The 19,701-nt window shown below is 29.4% G+C and overlaps 2 protein-coding genes and 1 non-coding gene across 3 annotated transcripts in view; 1 reads left to right on the forward strand and 2 right to left on the reverse strand.

The window, feature by feature from the left end:
* Positions 1 to 19,439, reverse strand: part of S6KL (S6 Kinase Like) — a 28,349-nt gene extending 8,910 nt beyond the window's left edge. Inside the window, 9 exon segments of the mRNA XM_035083751.1 lie at positions 17,459 to 17,547; positions 17,803 to 17,961; positions 18,111 to 18,218; positions 18,292 to 18,376; positions 18,591 to 18,668; positions 18,670 to 18,859; positions 18,944 to 19,038; positions 19,103 to 19,164; positions 19,258 to 19,439. Coding sequence (XP_034939642.1) covers positions 17,459 to 17,547; positions 17,803 to 17,961; positions 18,111 to 18,218; positions 18,292 to 18,376; positions 18,591 to 18,668; positions 18,670 to 18,859; positions 18,944 to 19,038; positions 19,103 to 19,159 — 861 coding nt within the window. The 5' untranslated portion in view covers positions 19,160 to 19,164; positions 19,258 to 19,439.
* Positions 12,460 to 15,732, forward strand: bnb (bangles and beads). The gene is made up of 3 exons (XM_035083750.1): positions 12,460 to 12,666; positions 13,777 to 14,204; positions 14,359 to 15,732. The coding sequence occupies exons 2-3, from the start codon at positions 13,788 to 13,790 to the stop codon at positions 15,226 to 15,228; spliced, it is 1,287 nt and encodes a 428-aa protein (XP_034939641.1). The 5' UTR covers positions 12,460 to 12,666; positions 13,777 to 13,787; the 3' UTR covers positions 15,229 to 15,732.
* Positions 17,260 to 17,331, reverse strand: TRNAW-CCA (transfer RNA tryptophan (anticodon CCA)). Its single transcript has one exon. It is a non-coding gene; the product is annotated as a tRNA-Trp (tRNA).
* Positions 19,440 to 19,701: the final 262 nt, after the last annotated feature.

The raw sequence follows: 19,701 nt of genomic DNA on the forward strand, positions 1-19,701 counted from the left end.
TTATCATTGGCATTTAAGTTACATATTTAATATCTCAAAATATTGATTTAAATTCAAATTTCATCAGAACTAGATAGTTTATTATTGTATTATTGGTACCAGTGGTATTTTGTATTATTCCATTCATTGATTAGATAAAAAATCTGCTCTATCAATTACTCCCACACTGAATTTATGATAACATAATTATTTTCGTTCCAATTTTACAGAAGGGAAAGAATTATGAGCATTTCTTCTATCAGCTGTCATTGTGATAACCAATGATTCATAGATAAATCATCAAAACCCAAATTTTTCTATAACTTCTCCCATGGTCATGACCCATCTATTAGACATGATCCATGACCAATGTCCCAATCTTCAAAAATATTTTTGAAAACAACAAACATATTTAAAAACAAGTATTGTTTCCAAATATTGGCCAAACTTTAAATATTCTAAATGAATATTCCTTCTATGGTAAATTCTACCATCATACCTCGATAAAATGGCTATTTTCAAACTCAGATTCTAATTTAAAAAAAAAAAATAGTTTATATACTATTAAATTCAATGCCACTCAAGGGCTGGAACTGTCTAGTAAAATTATCCAAAAACATTTCCAAAGATCACCAATTAGTTTCATACTTCCTTAGAAAGTTATCCTAAGTTTTCCTTTTGTAATGTCTCATCTGAAATTCTGGCAATGAAATTTTCTCTTTCACACAAAGACTTTTTTTTTCAAAATTTCAAGGAATTTAAAAGCACTGAGAAAGTAAATATATACAACCTTCAGTGAGGTCCTTCACTAATCCTTAAAAGAAATACTTCAGAGAGAATATCTTCAGCAATATTATTTTAAATTTACTAACCAGTCTTTTGAATGTTGCAACAATGAATTGAGCAGCTTTTGCTTGATTTTTGATAATATTTATTCATTTTTTTTAATTAATTGACATCTTTAAAAAACTATTTTTAAAATGAAGAAAATAGACTGTCATACTTGGTTCAATAAAAATAAAATTTGTTATTTAAGTATCAATTTTATATTAAAAAAAAATAATCATGGGCTATGAATCAAGGGAAGAATGTTATTAATAAAAAAGTAAATATCGATATTATAAATCAAAAAAGAAGTAAAAAATCTGGAAAGTACTTCAAGATAATGTAATAGAGCATAATGATAGGCTATGACATTCTTATCCGTTATGACTGTTAAGAGTAACCGTACTGCATAGACACAGTGGTTAACAAAACTCATAAAAGACAAATATTAAATGTTCTCTCATGTAATAGATCACTACCGTGACAATATAATAGAGCTATCAACAGGCGCTAGTGTTAATTATTTCTCAGTATTAATATTTAATTTTAATAGTTTTTCCTTTACATCTTCCTGTCATGATTCTGCTGCGCAATATATATGTTAATCATTCAATTAATTTCAAACGGTCCAATATTTTTATCACTTCAAAATTATTTTCATTTCATTCAAATTAAAAATATTATTTTGTTGATTCAATAATATCTTATCATCTTCGGGCAATTCTAATAAATTCAGTTGATTGATGAAAACATCATGCTAAGTTGCCTCAATACTTTCAACTGTGTTGATTGATAATATTTACAGTATTTAATTTACTGCTATTTGGAAATCATTTTTTTGGATTATTTTTATGATGTTTAGAAAAATACATAAAAAAATTTTATTTAATAGTTTTAGCCATGAAAATACCAACACATTTCCTTTTTTAACCTTCATGTAATTATCTAAACGTAATGTAAACGTTCAAAAATGCATCTTACATTAGCACTCATTACATGTTCAGCTCAGCTAAAATTATGATTCTTTTAATAACAAAGCAACTGTCAAAAAGTATCATTCTTTACAGCTTTAAGCTTATTTTTTCTTTTATTAAAGCTACAGAATTCTTAGTTAAGCCTTATTTAAGCATACATAGAATATATTTATTTCACAAAAGTACATTTCATTAAACAATTGTTTTCATTTATTTTATCTACCTACATTTCACTGAAAGACTAAACTTTTATATGACCATGGAGCAGTATAAATTGACTCTACATATTCTTATACATCAAATTGAATGGCCTTTAAATATTTTGAGACTAAAGAATAGAAGATTTTATCATTACTAATTAATAAATATGATCAAGTCTGGAAATAGGATCTTTCAAAACCAACCAAAAATCAGGAATGATTAAACCAAAAGCCATAAAAAATTTCAGATAATTAATATCAAATTGAAATAATAAAATAATCTAGATGCTATTCAGACATCAAATAATTTTATAATTATGTTAATTTTCTAGGTTTATTACATATGTCAAGTTGAATTAATCGATTTATCTATTCATGAGCTGATGTAACTCACATACGATGTGTATCATCCTTGGCTTCCACCTATAGTCTAGAACATAATCCGACGGGTGTGAATAACAACGATAAGGCAAACCGCGCAAGTATTAGCAATCATCACCTCCAATGATGGATAGTAATCAGGCGGCAGCCTTTCATATCCCCTTAACGCCTCGGGTCATTATTCAATTGAATTCAATGCTAAACCAGCCACTAGGAAATTGCCATCGAGAACTTTCTTTCAGGACACGTCGCTTATAGTCTGCTTTCTAACCCTCCAACATGGGTGTAGGACTCTTAGAATCTTATCTCTTATCCCTTGGTAAAATTTTTTCTTTAATTAATTGATAAAAGTTTTTATGAGTCAACTGATGACTCAATAATTAATTTTTCTTGTAATTTATCATCACTATTAACTCATTTGTAGTTAAATGTAAAAATAAACGTGCTTAATTTCATGAACATTATTATAAGAATGATCAAGTAATCAAACATATTTGATAATTTTATAAATATTAGCATATGTATGGAATGGAATTTTAATTGTGACGACAATGCCATTCCTGTGTAGTGTTGATAATTGAATTGGATTACTAAGCATTGGATAATTGCCTGCAAGAATTTGACCGGAAATTAAATGTGAATGAATATATATGCGGTACCAGCATCGTTGTTAAAATAAGAAGAAACGTACTGGTAATATTTTTAACAGACAAAATACATTTTGACCATGAAAAAAAATTGTTGCCACTATTATTTCTGGGACAACTTTATTTAAATTGTCTAGCACATTTTATCATCAAAACTACAGCAATGAATTCAAGTAGTAACATCTATTGACCCTGAAAATACTGCTCTGTTAAATCAACAATGACATTCCAATTTTTGGCCAGCTCCAAAAAATCAAAGCATGACTTGAAGAAACACCCGTGAGAGAAATAACCTTTTTCATCATTCAATTATCTACGACAGTCCTATTGAAAGCTATGTTTTGTAGAAAAAATAACAACTTAAAATGATTGCTTTTCTTCAGGTTCAAAGCTTTAAAACTTGGTAAAGATGAAAAAATAACTAGAATTTTTAGAATACAAAAGTCATGAATATTTTGTTTTATTCAATTAGCATGATATCTATTAGAGATTATCCACGTTGAATGACTCTTCTCACGTAATTCTGGAGAACATGGTACCGTTCAGACGACATTGAAAAGATAGGAAAGAAGAAAAACTCCCCTGGTTTACGCCTCGGACTACTAATCTCTACTTCGTAAGCAACGATCGTTCCTTCCGCTTATCTCTTTTACTCGTGCAGTCCTTGAAAATTCACCGACAATGTCTCTTTGCTTACGACCTCTTCCCCACACACACGCATACTCTCGTTCGTCTATGCTCGTTCGACGTATCTACATCGTTTCAATGAGAAGAGTGAAAAGATGCGTGACTCACAAGAATTACCAATAATGAATCCAAATCACGTGTTCTCCTACCGTCTTCTTCTTCTTCTTACGCTTACATACTCTCTTCATTCGTACTCATCCATATCGAAATGTATATATTTCTTGACATCAACTTACTGCGTAGTCACACCAACGTCAGTGCGCTTTTGAAATATACATTCTCATTAATTTTATTATGAAAATAACACTGATTTTATTTATTTTTTCATTTAAGCTCTAGAACTTGGCCTTGTATACTGATGTGGACCATGATTGATTTCGTGTACAAAGGTTTAAAGTGTTTCTTTGATATGTAAACAATTTAATAGCATTCATTAATTCATCACATAAATGTTCTAATTCAACACGTCATTTGTAACATTTCGAGGTGAATAAATTTGAAATAATAAATAAAAAGAACAAAGTACAACATCAATGCTACTGATATTATTTCGAAATGATTTCCTGGGAAATTATTCATTCAATATTTAAGAGCATCACAATACTTTTTTCATGCTAATTTCATTTCATCAATCTCAATTAAAGAGATGTGGCTATAAAAATTCTTTTAAAATGCTTATTTTATTGAATTTTGCTCCAGAAACATTGAATCAGACCAGACATTTATTGAATGATCAGATTTATATGTGGTAAAAATAATTTTCATTTCCAACTTTGATGGTAAAGAATTGAATAACGAGTTGACAGCTTTATAAGTATAACTTCTGAATGGAAATGATGGAATATTTACATCACTGTGTGGTATTAAAAATAAATTATTTCCAAACAATGTTGATAAGACCAAGCAACCTTTGTATCCTTCAAAGTAATTTGTTTTATTTCTGGAGAAAATTATTTTCTGATTTGAAATCCACCAACGACATCAAGACTCTAGTTGGAACCTAGATGTAAATCCAGAATTAAGCAAAGACCATGTGGCTCCAAAAACTGAACAAAGTGCATTTGATTGCAATGATCATTTAAATAACAATAACTCATGATACACTTCATACCTTGGAGATGTACGTGACAGCCTTGCTGAACGTCCTCGGAAGCAGAATAAACCAAACCCGGATGAAAATAAAAATGATGTTTAAAGTCCTAAAAGACTAGAATACTAATCATCATCTAGCAGCTAGATGCTAGTGTATAAACATTTATTAATGCATTCAAACAAGTTTAGACTCATAATTGTTTAACATGTCAAGTATTTATGCATCATTCTCCAGCTTACCTTGACACTTGTCATCGCTCATTTTCCGATAAATGAGAAAATTATCACTGAATATAATCGAAGATGTGACGTGTTGCTGATAATGCAAATCACGAGGGACTCTTCGTGCAGGTTAATACATTTCAGCTTTGAGTTGAACATCAACCACAAATTGCAAGAAAAGAAAACGTAGAAAAGCATGAATGAATACTGTGGATCTCCTTGTCTTGTGCGTGACATGCATATTTTTACTAACTTCTATGATGTATACCTATATTGTTATTTTATGTATATCCCTGTGTATGTATATTAATGAATATTTAACTTGGCGCCTGTGTCGTGATCTCTGACAAATAGGTCTTCATTCATTTTTCAAGTTCATCAACTTTGAAAATCTTATTCATCTGGCTATTTTATAAGACTTCTTGATAAAAATCAACATTTATAAATAGGTCATCTTGAAAATCAAATTTTAACTATTTTGCCTAGCAACACAGCACATATTGATTTGTACAATGAGCAAATCGAAATTGAAAAATTTTTTTTGATGCTGAATTTTTTTTACAAATGATACCCAATAGTTTAGGGTTTCTATCAACTTATAATTTTGGAGTAAAAAATAATATAGATTTTTTTCTTTAATAAAAAGATTCAATTCTATGAAATTAGAAAGAATATTTAACAGAAATAAATAAACATTGAATTTTTGAATGATGATATCTATTAAAATGGTTAATAGAGGATTTTTTAGAAGCAGTGAAAAGAGTAGTGAAGAGACTTTGAATCTTTCGAGGTCATGCAACGTCCGCACACTCGTAATACATGTAATACGGATAACACTTGTAATACTCGTAATGTATTATACACCTGCATACTCTTTCTCAGCAGTTCTCGAGCGTCGACCGTTCGTCCTTGCTTGTAGAATTTTACTTCTTGTAATTTCTTTGAGACATTCGACTTTACCTTCGCCAGTCGTTGCACTCTATGATGAATCATCTTATTTTCCTAATGATATTTTATAGAATCTTGAAAGAATTTATAAAACATTATCTTTACTTTAGGTAAGAAACATACATTAGTTAAATATATGTAATTCTTCATTTTCATTTTCGATTTACTCTTTCGAATTCAAAATTTGTTGGCTTCTACCAAGTGACAAAGATAAACTTCACTTGGTTTCAAGAGAAGAAGAGTTGCAGCTGTGAGATTATGTAGAGATGGTATACGGCGAGCCATAGAGAAGAAGGGACGAGACAGACCGAAACGAGTTGCCGTTCAGGTTTTGCTGCAAGGGATCGTTAAGATAATCGCTGCTATCCTCATCCTAACTTAGCCTTAGCCGGACGAACGCTGTTCTCTCAACTCTTTCCCCTCTATTTCCTTTTATCTTCAACTTCAACGCTATGTTCACGATAGTTTCATAGCACCTACTACTCACTGACATCTTGGAAAATCAATTCAACAATACCAAAACCCTAACTCATTTATTTCATTTATTGCTTCAGTGAAATCAACATTCCTAGTTATGGCTCCAATGTTGTCTTAGTCTTCAATATATATCATTGAAATATCACTTACATATCAATATTTATCATTTTATAATTTAAATAATTTATTTTTCAATATGATGATTGGTTAGTTAGAAGATTTAATAACTTATTGCCACACTGAAGCAAACTAATGTCTTTCAAAATTTTTAGTTTATTTTTATATGTTTTTTTGATTATTTTGAGAACATGTCAAAAGATAACTGATACTAATGACGTTTTGCATAGGAAATTAATCATCTGAAAATGAACTTGAGTTTATTCCTACTGAAGACCTTTGTTGAAAATTTAAATGTATATTTTTATGATTTTGTTTTTTTTTCCTACAACGCAGAAGAAGGAAATTCATATTCAGATTATACAGAAAAAAATGATAAATCAATGATTTTATAAACTCTAAGAGCTGCAGTTCATTAAGATTCATGATGAAACTTCTTCAGTTTTTTTTAATCCTATCAACTTTGTATTGTGTTCTTTTTATCATCAAGCTTTTAATGACTTCTCCAAAGGTGAATTTTTTGATAGAGATAAATTTATTTATTAAACCTAATGCAATTTGTTTTTGATAAATCTGATCTATTATAAGTTATTTCAATATCTAGAATACGAGAAATAATTCATAAAGATTGAATAAAAACTCAATAAAATTGTTAATGATTTATACATACCTACTCTAACATGGATCTAGTTGAGTCCATAGTAACACTTTCAATTAACATACTGGCACAAAAGCATTAGATATACAAGCTTGATAATAATTATCAACCGTGATTGTAACATATTAGTTTACAATTACAATACTTTCAATATAAAGTAAGATCGGAAAATGATTTTCTTAAATAGATTATCATTAATTTTCACTTGATAATGCAAATATTCGTTTTCTTACTTATCTCATCGAGGATTTTTTAATTTTAGCACTTTGTTCACCATAAACCATGATTATATTTTTATTGTAAGATTTTTTAAAACTGACATGATTTTTTCTATTCAATTAGTTCAACTTTTAGACCTACAGGTATGGATAAAAGAAACAAATTAACTACATCAGTTGGAACCTAATCAGATTTGATGTGTTCCAGACTGGATCTAAAAATGGCAAGGATTCAAATATTTAGCTGATGATTCATCCAACTCAATTGATATTTTATCAATGTTTCATTGAAAAACTTGAATGATTTGATGTAAATTCAATTAGTTGTCACAATGTGTTTTTCTTGGAGAATATATTTATATCTCTTTATGAGTATTTATTATCTTACGTATTATCGAGAAAATTTATTTAATCAACTATTCTGTAACATCTCAAAATATATTTAAACCACTAAGAGAATCTGATTTCTAATCGTTTTTTCAATACTTGCAACGTTTTCAATATAAACTTGTTTATCGAATTCTGATAGAAGTGTAATATATTCAAGCAAATTATGATGCTGATAATTACTTATTTATAGAAAGTTAATCTTAAACTCTTTCTAAAGTAATCATGAGTTTAAAATATTCATTATCATGACTCATAATAATTATTAAGTCATAAAATGCGATTTTTTTTACTTGTATTCAATTTTTTCCTAAGTGTTATTTAATTGATAGCCCAATTAATGCCAATAATCAATGAAAGTCAATAGCATTGGGTATCATTACACCTAATAATGAAGGTCTTGGTTTTAGATTGGAGTGATTAGTGAATTAAAGGATGTTATTTAACAATAATTTTATATCCACTATAGGAAAAATGCGGTCTATCATCCAAGTTCTCTTCCTTGCCATTTTCAGTCTAATGAAGATTTTGCCACGTTACTCTTGCAATGTACTTCGTGCCAACAGCATTATGGCATTATAGCACAAACGCATAACGTTGTCATTATGCTGCAAGGAGCCCAAGGTCCTTTTCTCATCCTCTTCATAGGCGTAATATAATTTTCTTCATCTTTACGTATATTATTCATTATTCACTACTAAAACGCATTTCTGATGCGTTTGGATAAATTTCGGTAGGAGAAAAGTACAACGCATTTCAATTATTTAATAGCTTTTCATGATTTAAACTTATAGAATGCGTGTTCACTATGATAGATAAATTATCATCACTATAAAAAATTATAGACCTTGAGTGCCCTTTATCTCATTCAGTTTTTAAGCTTAGTCTGTGTTTTTTCTACTGAACATACAGACCACCATGTGATTTTTAATCTTGGAATAAACAACTAACAAGAAAAATATGTCATGTTATATGTGATGATACCCACAAGGGTTCCATGCTGCAGGGAAAACCGGATTGAGTTTAGGATAAAATTAGATCCTGGGAACTCAAGGACAACCAACTCTATACCTAAAGTTCTTTTTCATTTCTCGACACTATTATAAAAGTTATAATAATCATCTCTTCTGATGCTTCGAGAGGTGATGCAATTGTTACACGTTTAAAATGCAATATTTCCAAGAACATAGAAATATAGTTCAACAATAGCAGGAAAAAAATTGACAACCACAAAAGGTAATAGTAAACCTAGATAACATCCAGATGTTCTATGATTTACATGTCAACTATGTTTACTTGTTTAACCACATTCTACCATAAAAAATAACACAAAAACAATTTTAAATCTATTACTATTAATTCATTGAAAATTATTAAACGAAAACTAAAATTATGGTGAATATATTTTTTAAATATTAAAATAATTTTAAACATTAGAATAATTTTATCAATGGTAAATATGATGTACTAATCAGCAAATAAGAAGTAAAAATTTTATTCGCTTTAGGTATTATAAGCATGTGAAAACAAAAGCAACTATCATAATTTCAAATGTAAAAAATTCATTAACATTAATTAAATGCCATTTCTCATGAAGATATGATAGAACAATAACAAATATGACGCATATTTAGATATTTTTTACAATAGAATATGTATAGATAGAATATATAGAAAAAAACACGTTCAATGTACGCACACAAGTTAAATAATATAATAAAAAATCTCAGCTGTTAAGTGAACATACAAGCCAACATGACCTTGGTCATTCGGTTGTAAAAGACATCAAGACTATAATAATAATTTTAAAAAATCAATTTTCGAAAAAATTTATCGAGGGTTATTTATAAACGACAATTTTATACAATGTTGATTATTAGAGAGAAAATGGGAAATTAAAAAAATAAAATATGGAAAATATGTCAACAATAGAAATTGAAGGAGTATTAAGTATGTAACTTTGTAAATTATTATTTTCCTTTTGTGTGCAATAGATAATCTTTTTTATATTGAACATCAAAATTGCCTGATTCACATGAGGAGGAATATTCTCGAGTAATTGTGGGAATTAATCAATGAAGACGCATGAGATTTTACACAAGAAATTCTAGCTCTTCAACTTCTATTACATTTAAAATTATTTCATTTGATATCTTTGATTATTTTTATCATAATAATAATATCGTATGTCAACGTTAAGAAATTCAAATACGTTTGTACAATTGGATTAAACAATGTGAAAAATAAGCTTCAATTATAAATGAATAATTGCATTCAACTAATACTTGGGGATCATCATTTCGGAGCACAATGAACTTGTTCGACTACATTGGATTCTAATTACACATTTCCTTTAATTAACAATTTTATGTAAATAAATAATTATATTGTAAAAATTTATATAAAATATTTGATTCAACTCCAAATGAAATAATCTATTCATTTGAAAACAAACTTCTTGAATTACTTTTTGTTTTTTTAAAATGATAAAAATATGTTCAAGGGTGTACAAATATTTAAAGAAAAACAACTTTTAGAATTTTTGTTAACTTCATAGAAAATATTATATAAATAAATGTATACGTCTTAAAAATATTTTTAAATAAAAAACCTTCAATATATGTGAAAAAAAATTTGACAATAGGTCTACAAGATCATTTTTTAACAATAGTTTTTCAGAAAACTCAAAGTCAAATAAAATCTCCCTTGTCTAAAATAAATAACTGCGTAAAAAATATTTCAATTGAATCTAAAAATAGAACTCAAAAATAAAAATGATGCGGAGAAGTTATTTAATTCATGTTGATGCTTCCATTATTATCGAAATTAATTTCATCTGAATTGAAATAATTATTATCTAACTCGTAAAAATTTTTCTATTATTTTAAACGACTTTAATGTAAAAACTATGAACACAATTATTATTTCAAAGTTGAACAACAATTTAAATTAAGCACTGAAATATCAAATTTTTTATCAATAGTATTTTTTGCATGATCTTTCTTTCCTTTATCATAAGGTGGAACGAGTGATCCTTTTCAAGGTATTAAGCCTCCTCCTTCTTCCTTTCGCATTGCAATCTCCCTAACGGGACGTAACGGTTGGCAATCACTGGTTATTATACACAAACTCAACGCCTAGAGAAATAAATAGACTCTGAGGAAAAAAAAACAAGCTAATAGTAAGGAAACTACTAGAACACATTTGATTATTTAATAATCATTCATTTCAATCAAAAATTCAAAAATAATATAATCTTTAAGTATTTAATGATTGCAAACATATACATATATTTAAACGTAATCCTGTAAGAAGATCCTCAGCAATTTAATATCATTTATACCTAAAATGAAATTTGCGACGATTTGTCAGTCATTTGTCTACATAGGAAGAGACTATTTTATTTTATGGATGAATCATGCATGTTTTTTTTTAAAACCAACTTATTCAAAAATTTATTTGAGGAAGTCCAACACCCACATGATTTAAATTACTGATAACTCAAGATTATTTTCATTTGCTTGTAAACATGTGGATCTTGGAAGTAGGTCGAAATAAGTAGATTAAAAAGTCAGAAAAAAATATAAAGGACTATTGGATTTTTTTTTCTCTCTCTCTCTCTCTCTCTCTCTCTATAACAGATTAACGTACATAATTTTATGGTATATATGCTAGCACGAATCATTGGAGCGCCGTTGATTTATTCGACAAAACTAGTCATGTAAAGCCATCTTAAACCGTTAGTACAAAGTTAAATTCAAAAAATCTGGTTTAAATCAATCAATTAATAAAGTTGGTTTTTTTTTGTTTTAAATTAATTTACAGTTACAAGTTTTGATATTTAATGTATATAAACGGACTTTGACACATTCTACAGCAATCAAAATGCAAAACAAAAGGAATTTAAATAACTTTCTGTACACTAAAAAATTGCAGAGAAATATTTTTAAAAATAATATCGAAAAAAATATGACGTATTTACTGACTGATCATTGTTGTGACTGGATCTAAGCTTTGAAAATCTAAGGGATAAAAATAACTGAGAATTTTCGAGAACTTCTATAGGTTCAAAGGAATGAAAAGAGTCCTGGTACTTTTCCATCATCCATAATATCCAAAAGGGGCTAAAGTAATTTTCCATCACACCTGAGGGTTTTAACAAAGAATTTCCAGTTGTTTATAACTTGTCAACTGGTTTTTAAAGCTTGAAATAAAAGTCTGTAAAAGACATATATTACTTAATCCCTGAAATGTTGATAATGTTATACAGACAAGCACAAAAAGATGAATATCAGAAAGGAGTAGAAGCTATTAAAAAGGGTCTCTCATTTGAATTTTGTAAGGATGATATTGGAACCAATGTCCTGTGTACCTTGAACAAAATAATTTTTTCTGTCAAAAAAAATAATATTAAATCCTTCGAGATTCCTGTAAAGAAGGAAACAGTGAAAGAAATAAGATGGAATATAGGTGAGAAGAAAGACGTTGGGGCAAAAGAGGAGTGAAAAGAAAAAGACAGACCCCTCCGCTAGTCCCCTTTGGATCAAGGAGGAAGGGGCTGAGGAGAAGGAGGCTTCGGGGTCCCTCGGTACGACCCGAAGAGTTGCTGGGTAGCTACAGGCTGAGGTATATAAACCGAGGTTCGACGATTCTCTCTCGACACACGACCCAATCTTCCTCACGATCGCCTGCTACGGTCCCTCAGAAAGCTTTTGTGCACGCGCAACTCATCGACTATTTTTTTGTCAAGTTGGTTTCGCGATTTTTCTACGAGTTTTCATTCGTGACAGAGAGCCAGAAGAAGCCTGCAGAGACTTCAATAATCAAACACTACTTTTTCTTCAAGGATTTTAAGTGAGTATTAAATTGAAATTCAATTAAATTGCATTCATTTACAAATTGAAAAAAAAGATATTGATAATATTAGAGAGATTTTTATTTAGATAAATTGTTTAAGAGAAATGGAGTAAATAAATAGAAAATGTGGCAATTATTAAATTAAAGTGAGTTACTCGGTCTTTTTAAGAGAGATTTCATAAGAATCATCGTAAATTTAGCAACAAGTTGACCTGCTATTTCTGACATAATGCAACTGCTTTTTTCATTCTCTGTTTCTTTTGAGAGAAACCCAATTAGCGCCTCTAATCCGCTAATCTCATCTCGCCGCGAGGTCACGAGGCTCACGAAAACGTTGAGTGATAGAAAAATGTTTTAAATATGAAGATTACTCAGTTGAAATGACTGAGGACGATATACAAGAGACACGTACACTATTCTTCTTTTTACAGCTCTTGTTCGCTTTTATTACTTCTCTGATGTACTTGATGAAGTAATAGAGGGAACCCTCTCATCATCTTTCAAAAGCATTTCCTCTCAACGTTCTGACCTGTATGACTTGCTTATCATTCTCTTCACTGCGTAATTTATCCACGAAATTTCTCCTATTTAAAAGTTTCTTACGTTTATCTGAAATACCTGATATTATTTTCAATCTTTGTTTAATTAATTAACAAATTGCTTGTTTTATAAAAAAAAATTGTTTCTATTTGTCATAATAATTAATTGAAAAAATTCAAACTGTAGTTATATTAATTTTTTTTATTGATAATGAAATATAAAATTATGATTAATGAAATAATTTTTTAATTTAATTTAATATTTTCAATAATACCCAAGTTATACTAATGTTTCAAAATTTGTACATAGATCAATGTGAATATTATGACAACAGACTTGTCCTTAGTTAAACTCGTTATATATTTGGAGTATTCAGTTCAATGTCATCCACCTTCAATACATTGCCTTCACATAATCACATTTTTTCGCTATCATTAGCATTATAATAATTTATCTCCCTTGTATCATTATATGGTGTCATACATTTGTAAAAATAATTTATCTTTAATTTCAACAATCAATCGATAATTGATTATTAATACTTGTTTTTATTAAAAAATTTTTCAGCATAAGAAATCATGAAGCTCCTCTTAGCAGCTGTAATCTGCGCTTTGGCAGTCAAAACTGTTATGGTTATGCCAGTAGCTGAACCTGGTTCTGATCCACTCCCAGTGGTGCCATTGGAAAAAGGTGCTCCAGTCCAACATATTTTGAGAAGACAAGCCGCAGAATCAGAAACTCCCGTTCATCCAGACCACAAAGAAGGTGAATCACCCGAAGCTCATCTAGCTCATGCGAGACTTGATGACAAAGCAGAAAAACAAGAAGAAGCTGTAAAGGCTGAAGAAAAAGCACCAGAGAAGCTTGCAGAAGAAAAAGCTGAACTTGCTGAGACAAAAGATCAAGAACAACTAAAGAGATTGGTTACAGAGCCAGCTGAATCTGTCAAAATTGAAGAAAACGTCGCTCCAGCTCCAGCTCCAACTGAAGCTAAGGTATTCATTTAATTATATTAAATTAAATTCATACTTTAACTATTTTGACTATTAAAACTATTTAATATAGTTTCTAAAAATTATATTTACTTTTATTAAATAACTATAAAATATTTAAATGATTATGCAGCTAATTATTTTGATAATTTTTTAGCCCGAAGAAGCTGTACCAGCCGTAAAGAGTGTAATACCTCAAGAAAGTGTTGAAGAAAAAGTTGAAGAGAAACCAGCCGAGGTAAGCCCAAAAGCAGCGGAACCTGAACCAATTGCCAAATCAACACCAGTAGCTGAATCAGCTCAACTAGCTTCAGCTGATAGTGCTGCACCTGAGCCTGCCAAAGAAGAGAAACAAGAGGTTGCTGCAGCAGTACAAGCAGAAGAAAAGAAAGAAGAAAAAGAAGCAAAACCTGAAGATAAAACTGATCGAGTAACTCGTGGAACTGAAGATGCATCATCAGCAGCTCCAGCTACTTCTGTTCCAGTTCCTGAAGTAGCCGCTAGTTCTGCCGAACCTCAAAAACAAGACGAAGCTAAAATTGAAAAGCAAGCAGAAGAACCAGAAAAAAAAGTTGAGGCTTCAGAAGTAGCTAAAGAAGAAGAAAAACCACAAGAAATCAAAGCCGAACCAAGTGTTCATGCTTCAGAGGCTGTGCCAGCTTTGAAAGCTGAAGAAAACAAAGAACAAACAGTTGCTGATGAATCAATTGCTCAAGCCAAAAGTGCTCCTATTGCAGAAGAAAAACCAAAAGCTGAACCTGTCGCTCAATCACCTGAAGTTAAACCCGAACCAGTAGCTGAATCGATACGAGCTAAATCTGAATCATCAGAAAGCAAAGAATCTGTTGAAGCTGCAAAGACTGAAGAATCGAGCTCTGAAGAAAAATCATCTGAAGAAAATAAATCCGCTGAAAAAGAAGAAAAAGTTGCAGAAGGTAAATCTGTAGAAGCCAAGAAAGCTGAGCCCAAGCCCGAAGAATTGCCAAAACCTCAGGAACTTGATGGAAAGAAAGAAAAAGAAGAATAAATAGTACAATTCTCAAGTACGACAAGATCAGACGTCTTCTGGTCCCCATTCATCGACCCATCTCTTATCCATGTCTTCATACATCAGCGAAAGTGAAGTAGAATGGCCGAGTAGAGTGTTTGCGTGATGCTGAATGAATGCAACGACGACTGAATGATGAAAAAATTTTAATAAAAAATTACTCGAAATATTCTACAGAAAATCCGCAGTTAGAACTACAGAGAGAGAGAGAGAGAGAGATGGTGAGAAGAAAGACCAAATGAGTATAATACTAAGGGTCATCACGTTCCCTGGCGCGCTGCGACCTCGAAGAAACATGATATAACATTCCTATTTTTATTATTTTAATCTCAATTTCGAGCTCGAACCACTCGGGAGGCCGTGATTTCATCGTGTTTCGTCGCTATGAACAATTTTTATTGTTTATTGTGATGATACTATTTCATCAATCTTTCAATCACAATCTTTTTTACTCGCCAATAAATATTCTCTCCATACGATAAATACTCTCCAGCAACACCCTAATGTCCTTCCATAATCCTACCAGTCCATATTATTTTTTATGTTTTTCTGTTTCTTCAATGCACATGCGTAGTTTTTATTTTATTTTCTTACATTTTTTAGCTTACGTGTCATTATTATTGATAATATTTTTATTATTATTATAATTATTACTAGTTATGTCTATAATATTAAACATTATTATTTTATTATTATTATTATCAATCATCGGTTTGTATTATTCTTATCAACATCGTTATTGTAATAATAATAATTACATATATTATTATTAAAAAATTTTACAAGATTTTTCATTCTATTTTTTACCCTTTTACTGTTCCTGTCTAACGTTTCAATTTTATTTGTATTAAAAATTCATTTTTTTACAAGATAATATTACCAAAGCAATCTGATTAAAAAGTTTCTATTAAGAATAAGTAAAAACATTTTATGTTTTTCATTAATTTTGTATTTTATTAAAATAATTATTAATGCTCTCTAAAAATAAAATATCAATTTTTATTTATTGTTAGGTATAACATAAAATATTTATTAACACATCAAATTCTAGCGTTAATTGTTAACGGAAAAGCTCAATATAATATAATAAAGTGACAATAACATAGGCGATAAACGAATGAATCAAACACGAGTGAATAGAATTGTAGCCTGACACTTGTGGAAGCCAATAATCAAATACTTCCCGTCATGTTATAATAAACAATCTCTTTATAGACACAGTCAGACACATGAGAATTGCTTGAAAAATTTTGCAACTTAATGCATGCAATTTACAACTTAATATATATTTAACTATTAACTAAAAATTATCTGTATAAGTTAGATAATAGTTATTAGCTAGGTCGATAAATGAATAAATAAATTAATTAAAATAATATTAATTATGAAAAAGTAAATCAAGTATATAGGCATGAGTTAGAAAAAAATGATTAAAAAATAATATCAATGAAAAAAAAAAATCAATTATTTCTCAATCGTTTTTGAATTATATTTGTGTTAAACTTAATTCATGAGACACGTGCAATCGCTTTCATTAATCAGACAAACGACTGGTTAACAAGTTTCATGAAGCCAAAGGAGCGGGAATTAAATGTCAGAAGAAATATTTTGCAATAATATTAAAAGGTTCATTTAGTTGGAAGCACGCTAAGTCTGTTATTGTCGTTAAAAACATTTACTGAGGGTCTTAATGGCGAAATAAACAGTGTATTCGTTTGTTGACTAAAAGGTTGATGGTTTGAATCAAATTAAAGATATGTTTTCTGATACTTTCATTTTTTTGTACTTTAATAATTATATCATAATTATTTATATTGCCAAAATTTCTCAAGTATTGCAATTTTTAATGCAATAAATATTGTAATGAGAAACTAATGGAATGTATATTTATGAAACCACTATTTGCCAAGTAAAAGTTTTTATAAGAATCTAATAACACTTAAATTGCTTTTTGATCATCTGTAATAATTTTCGATAATTATTTATGAAATTAATCAAAAAAATTTAGTTTGACCCCGACGTGATTTGAACACGCAACCTTCTGATCTGGAGTCAGACGCGCTACCGTTGCGCCACGGAGTCTTCTAGACATAAGTTTAGTAATCAAGCTTGTTCGACTACCCCTGTTCTTTTTCACTAATATTATTTACTCAAGTACTATACAGTGATAGAAAGCTATCACAATAATATATTGCAACTAAAAACTTACCTCGTTAATTAAAAGAAAACACATAAGTACTCCTAAAGCCCACCAGTCAACTTCACGTCCATACTGCTCTTTACGTAAAATTTCAGGAGCTAAAAATAATTATTTTATCAGTACGTTAGAAATATTAAATTTTGATCTTCATTAAATTTTCAATGATGTCTAGTTATTATGTTGACACAGTTAAATAAAATTATAGTAGTTTTTTTTCTTAACAATATTTAACTGATTTAATTATTCTAAGAAAACTCTGAGGAATAAATTGTTTCAACTCTACTGTAAGAGAAATAAATTGTCTTAAAATTACTCAATAATTAAAACTAATTATAATGAAACAGTTTTTGTACCCATATATTCATATGAACCACAAAATGTGGCAGTTTTATGTAGAGGACGAAGCCATTTAGCTAATCCGAAGTCAATCAGCAACGCATGGCCTTCGTTATCAAGTAAAATATTCGAAGCTTTCACGTCTCTATGCACAATGCCAGCATTGTGTAAAAAATCTGCAAAAACACACAAAAAAGTACTTATATTAATATATAATAATAAAATGAATAATTATAGTACCAATATGTATGAATAATAATACTATAAGATAAATGTTTTAAATGTTACATTGAAAATTATTATAGTGTTAACTACTAAAATGTACCTATAGCTAAAGCTAACTCAGCAACATAAATTCTAACAACTTCTTCAGGTAGTTTTTCATATTCTTTAACAAGGTAGTAGAGTTCGCCGCCAGGAATATATTCAGTAACTGTAAAAATATGATATCACGTGTTAACCATAATTATTTTGTATGACATTATATTTTATACAATAATACGTACGTATATATAAAGTTTTTCTGCCCTGCCAATAATTAGTAGAGCCAACAATAAATGGATGATGACTTACCGCTCTTTGAATAGCAACCTATAGAATATTATATATTTTTTTAATAGGCATGACAACAGCTGTAAATTTCTCAAGACTTCATATCAAATAGTAACAAATATGAGCATGGAATACAAGCTAAGTAATGTAGAATCATAATTTTTTTTTGTAAATTCTCATTTAATAACTAAGTAATTATCTTAGAAATTATATTAATAACAAGGTATTACATTAATAACAGGTTAATAATTACCTCTTGTTTGGCTTGCACAATAGAATCTTCTTCAACAATTCTTGATTTACTGATTACTTTCAATGCATACTTTTTTTTTCGTTTTTTTTTCCTCGACTTTGTATACTCTTCCATATGCTCCTTTAGCGATGAACTCCAAGAATGTAAAGTCATTATCGATTGGACTTTCTCTTACTTTAAATTCTGGTAGAAAAATTGCCTCAAATCTTGGCACTGGCCAAGCAGTTTTTGTTGAATTTAAAGGATCATTTAAAGTACCTTCAGCCCACCTAACATAAAATTATAGTCTATGTTTACCATATTAATTTTAACTTGAATGATAAATAAACTTGTTAATGAATTCCTATACTTACGTTCTTCTTGAAACACGTGACCATGGCCTATATTCTTGATATATTGATTCAGAAGTTCCAGTACAACTCCCATTGATAATACTACTTAGACTACACTGTAAAATAAGAATAAGAATGAAATCGTCTGTAGACAAAATTTTCTAAAGTATCTTCACTTACTTGACTATTATATTTTCGTCGAGAATACGAATTTATCTTAGTATTACTATTTCCCATTCAATCTAAATGTCAACATACAAAATAACATATTGGTTGATTGTTAATGCTCAACAGGTATTTTAAAAGAAAAATCAGGTTAAACATGTTTCTCTAACCTCAAAGAGTTTTGTCATTAATTGCAAATATATAATCATTCAATATACTGTTATTTCATGGTAATTTATAGCTTTAATGATTCTTGATGTCCATTTGAATTTTTTCAGTGAATTTTTGCAAGGAAAAAGAAATTTAAATGAATTTGTTGCCACATAAACCACCGAACACCAAATAACACCAATCGAAGCGTTCGTAGTTGATAGTTCAAAAAAGAAACGCAAGGGCGCGCAGCTGGGAGTTTCCGGATTTTTGAACCCCGGTTTTTTTTAAATTTGATCTTTCAAAATATAAATATTATAAATGTATTTTGCAATGAACCATTAAAATATTTTTTTATAACAAAAAGTAATTATTCAACCATCTGTGGAATCGATATTATTTGATACTTCAGAATTGCTTGCTAAGAAATGGGAAACATTTTTAAAAAGTAGAGATAACTAAGT

This window comes from Chelonus insularis, unplaced genomic scaffold (genome assembly GCF_013357705.1).
Source record: "Chelonus insularis isolate UGA/USDA-ARS -01 unplaced genomic scaffold, ASM1335770v1 contig_369_pilon, whole genome shotgun sequence".
Classification (NCBI taxonomy): domain Eukaryota; kingdom Metazoa; phylum Arthropoda; class Insecta; order Hymenoptera; family Braconidae; genus Chelonus; species Chelonus insularis.